At 40.4% G+C, this 5,009-nt stretch overlaps 1 protein-coding gene across 2 annotated transcripts in view; it reads left to right on the top strand.

Moving 5' to 3' along the window:
* The window catches only part of SPON1 (spondin 1), a 229,932-nt gene extending 226,678 nt beyond the window's left edge, over window positions 1-3,254 (top strand). For both annotated transcript variants that reach the window (XM_015596503.2, XM_015596502.2), the window contains one exon: window positions 1,576-3,254. In XM_015596503.2, the coding sequence (XP_015451989.1) occupies window positions 1,576-1,739 (164 nt within the window). In that variant the 3' untranslated portion in view covers window positions 1,740-3,254. The remainder of the gene's footprint in view (window positions 1-1,575) is intronic.
* Window positions 3,255-5,009: the final 1,755 nt, after the last annotated feature.

The following is a 5,009-nucleotide window of genomic DNA, read 5'->3' on the forward strand; positions in this document are numbered from 1 at the left end:
AATAGTAATGCACAGGTACAGAGATACCAAAGAGCATGGTACGTTTAAACGATAAATGGGATGCAGTGGAGCAGAGTACAAAGGGAGAGGAAAGAAACCATGGTGGAGAGGTAGGGCCCAGACCAGAGGTCTTGTGGCCTGCTGAGGATTTGAGTCTTGGTTCTGTGGGTGAGGATTTTAAGCAAGAGTACGACTTTGATGGACATGTTGAGTGGTTTGGAAGTAGCAAAAGAGGCACAGAGGCCAGTTATTTAAAAAAATAAAATCCCCATCTGGGGCTTCACTGCTGAATAAGTTGGTCCAAGCCAAGCAAGATCATCGACAAAACAATGAAACAATGATTTGGGAGGATTCATGGTTCAGTCTTGGGTACAAACCAATGGATGGTCTTTGGATGCCCTGGAGTCGGTGAGGAAGGTACCTGTGTAAACGTGAAGATTAATGGCATGGTGAACTTAACTATTTTTAAAGGCATAGCTCAAATTACCCCCTTTTTCTTTCTCTTCCTTAAGACATCCTACCACCACCTACGGCAATGTAAGAAATGCAGATATGAGGAGCTAAATGATAGTCCACTATCTTTCCTTTGGGAAGCTGTGTGCATATTAAAATGTCCGTTGCACATGGTAATCAGTCAGCCAGCCAGTCAACAAACTTTCATTAAGCCCAGCCATGCGCCAGGCAGGCACCAGGCCATGGTTTTTTCCTCCATGAAACTTAATACACTATTGAATCATTATAAAGGTGACTGGTTCTACAAAGGAGTCACATACAGAGCACCAAGGAAACATTTTTTAAAAAGATCTAACCTACTATCTGGGGTCAAGGAAGTTTCCTTTGGTAGGAACATGTTTTTGTATGAAAAATAATAAATTAGACTGGTTTACTTAGTATTTGGGAAGCTAAGTATTTGGGGAGCAAAGCATAAGAGAAAGAAGTGGTTAACTGCAACTTGAGCGGTTGCCGCATTGACAAGCCACCCCGAAACAGTGGCTTTTTAAGAGTCATTTATTAACATGATTCTGTGGTTCAGTGACTTGGGCTGTCTGAGCTGGATGAGTCTTCTGAGGTCTAGCTTAGCCTCATTCATATGGTCAGTCAGCCGATGGCTTAACTAGGACTCAGAGTTTTAGACCAGCCTCACCTGCATTATTTCTGGGCCTCAGATAGGAAGGCGGGGGGTTTCTCCACATGACCTTGACAACAGTAGAGCCAGGCTTTCTTATATAGTCGTGGAAGGATCACCAGCAGCTTTTCTCACACCAGGTTTGTTCACATCCCATTGGCCAAAGCAAGTCTTAAAATCAAGCCCAGATTCAAGAGGTGGAGAAATAGATTCTGCCCCTTGATGGGAAGAGCTGCAAAGTATTTATGGCCATTTTTTACAGTCCATCATCTATGAGCTAACAGTCCCCAGTAAGAACTCTAACCATTATTTAATTCAACAACCCATTACATACAAGAGCAGGGGAGAAGCCCAGAATACTTGATTTGACAGTTGTTTACTAGGGTTCAGCACCCCTGTTCTGCCCCCAATTTCTCTGCTAGCCTAACCAGGCCTTCTCATGCTTACAGGCTGTAGGATGCGCCCGTGGACAGCCTGGTCGGAATGCACCAAACTGTGTGGAGGTGGGATTCAGGAACGCTACATGACTGTAAAGAAGAGGTTCAAAAGCTCCCAGTTTACCAGCTGCAAAGACAAGAAGGAGATCAGAGCATGCAGTGTTCACCCTTGTTAGCAAGGGTCTGAGTTTTCCAGGGTTGCACTCCACATTCCAGTTTCCAATGACTGGGCCGTTTGTTTGCTTGTTTGTTTAAGGCAATTTAAATCGTGTACACTAGTTTTCATTTCCGCAGTGTGGTTCGCCCAGTAGTCTGTGGATGCCAGGGACATCCTTTCTGTATACTTCTTGGTGGGCACAGGCTGAGTAAGTCTCTCTCGTCTTCAGCCGGCCCACCTCCTGCAGACATGAGTCGTGTCAGCCACCCCATACCAAACGGAAATGTGTCCCTCTGGAGCATCACCTGGGCAGCAGAGCAGAGACCCTGTCTTCCACCACATGGAGAGGCTGGAAATGACTATGTGCCTCGGTCCAGGGTGCAGCAGGAAACACTCTCCATTGGATAGAGAGCAGATTCCCTCATTCTCATCTTTAGCCAGCTCTCTCTTGCAGGAAGTGATTGTTTGCCCATCTCTTTTCACTTAGAGGAGCTTTAGGTCCCTTTGTTGAGCCTCCTCAGTCATCGATAGTTCTTGGGGAGAAACGGAGCTGGTTAGATGCGAAGAGGAGCATGGATGCTGAACGGCTTTCAGAATTTCACTGAGAAATTCTGAACACATTTATCTCATCTCCTAATATTGGTTCCCAATACCCCAAAGGAAATGATGGCTCTTTTATTTGAATGTAAGGTTGCCAGTTCTTAGACCTGATGCAAAGAGTAATTAAGTCTAGGAAAGATTTTTCCCTTATTTGTTTTTGGAATTTTTGTTTTTTGCCACAATTCTCCTAGGAAAAGCCAGCCTTATAAACCTTCCGATGCTAGATCCTTACTAGAACTAAGGCCAACACAGCAAAACTGACCTTGCTGGCAGTCCCAACCCTGAATTTTTAAAACCTTCCAACACACATCAAGTTTTCAAACCAGTTCTAACAAGAAAACATTTTTTAGTTATGCAAACATCTTGTAGCCCACCAAGCCACTCCTCCAACAAAAATACTATCTCTGTACTTTAAAGAGTTCTTTAGTCGTAAATTTTTATATGTAGAAAGTGTTGTGAAGACCAAGAAAAACAGAAGTCTAGGGAGAAAAGAATATTACAGAATCAAGCTGGGCAAGAAACTCTGGTGGGAAGTCAAACCTATGTCAGCTCTCCACACTACAGCCGGCCCTCCAACGCATCCATGGTCTTCCATACCCTTCAGAGCACTCGTAAGCACACCAAATTCAGGGAGGCTGACTACCAAGGATTAGTGTAAAAGGACGTTTTACTGAGTTGAGTCCATCAGTTTTTACTCATTCATTTATTGTTAAAAATTATTTGGTTTCTGTTACAGGTCTTTTTCATTCCGCTTAATCCAAATATGTATCATGGATGAGATGCATACAATGCTTTGAATACACTATTTTAAGAATTTGCATTAAATAATCAGGATATTTCCAAACACAACCTATATATGCTATAGCCCTGAATCTGTATTATTTTCTTTAACACAAGAGAGAATTGTTCAATAAAAAACTCATTTGGGTCTGTCTTTTGTGTTTTTAAGCTAATTAAGTGTTGGGTCTGTTTAGAATTGTTATCCACCTCAATTATATTCAGGAATAGATAGTTTTTGCAACCTCGTTGTGGAGAGGCCATTCTTACCCCCATATCCCTGAGTTTTGGGAGCTTTGAGTTGTTTCTGGCATCACTGATGTAACCTTTAAAGTGCTTTCTCCCCCAACAAAGAACATAATATAAAGATATACAACATTTAACTTTCTTAGGAAAAAAAACTCTTGATACAGAATCTGCCTACTTTTGCAATGTTACTCTTAGCTATGTAGAGGCACACTTCCTCTCAACCTATGAAAATCAAAGTTCCTTAGGCTGGTGATACCTAAGTAATTCTAAGGATAAGACACCCTAGTTAGTGTCTCATGTTCTTATTTGGTCCCTATTGGGTACATTTTTAATCCTAATTTTGGAGAGTTAAAACCAGGTAACTGGTTAATGGCTGAGAATGGATAACATGTTTCTTGTTACATAAGTATTATTTCTTTTATTTGCCGGGGGAATTTTTAAGAAGCATCAAATCTCTTTCTTACCAAAGTCTCGTGTTAGGTGATTTATAGTTTTTCTGGCAAACCAATCACTTTGGAAATAAAGACTTTTAACTACAAAACTAAAATTTGTTTGGACTTCCAATAGAGACAGTAAACAGATCATAAAGCACCCAGTAAAAACTGCCATATAGAGAACAGCTATAATTATTGTATATATTTTAATAAATGCCAAAACAGTTGTAATCCAATTTACATCCACATTTTAAGATTACAATAAGGTCAGAGATATATTCCCTAGTCAGTTATTGAGTCACTCACCTGTCACCTTACCAATGCATTGTTTGAAGGAAATCTGTTGTAGCAAATGAGAATAAAGCCTGGGCTTCTTCAGACCCAAAAATGAAAAAATGAAAAAAGATCTTGTGCTGTTTTTAATTTGAACTTTGTGTATTAAACATGTTTTAGGCATACTCAAAGTCTGTGTACTTCTTCCAGGAAGTAAAGATACATTACACATTCTCACATGACTACAATTCTCCAGAAATTTAGTACAGGTCAAGTCTGTGGCTAAAATTTCAATACACAAAAATTCTACATGTCAAATTATTTCTGTGACCTAACAAATAGCACCACGTTTTCCAGGCAATAATTTAAAGGGGTTAAATATTAAAGTGTACCAGGACTGTACGGTCAGTCCCTTTCCCCCGCCCCGAGTTAAATTTTTATATCCTAAAGAAACGGCAATGTTTAATCCCTAATTACAACGCAGAATCAAGGAAGCCATAGACATTCTGCTATTTGGTTATTTGGTGCTATTACTTTTAATAATAGAATGATTCATTTTGTTCTTCACATTGCCCAAAGTTGAGAGAATGAATGAAAATAAATTAGTTCCTTTTGAGAATGAGCGAGATGCTGTAACGAACTATAAATAGCAGCTGAATGCTAATGTGTGAAGATAATTCTTCAATTTAAATCCTTTGAAATCTGTGAGCAACAGATCTATACTAAAATGTCAAATTTAAATAATGACATCCCTGCTTTAGACACTCTGTCCGTTCAGAAGGTCTTATACACTCTGTAGGGCACAGAGGCAGAAGTCATATAACGGTGAAGCAAGGGGAATCTGGGTTCTAACCCTGCTACATCCCTGAGAAGCAGAGAGAGCTGGAGCCAGTTATTTCACCTTTTCTGGCCTCAGGCTTTCATACAAGCCTTCTTATACTAAAGGACTTCTCTAC

This window comes from Pteropus alecto, unplaced genomic scaffold, assembly GCF_000325575.1.
Source record: "Pteropus alecto unplaced genomic scaffold, ASM32557v1 scaffold461, whole genome shotgun sequence".
In the NCBI taxonomy this organism is placed as follows: Eukaryota; Metazoa; Chordata; class Mammalia; order Chiroptera; family Pteropodidae; genus Pteropus; species Pteropus alecto.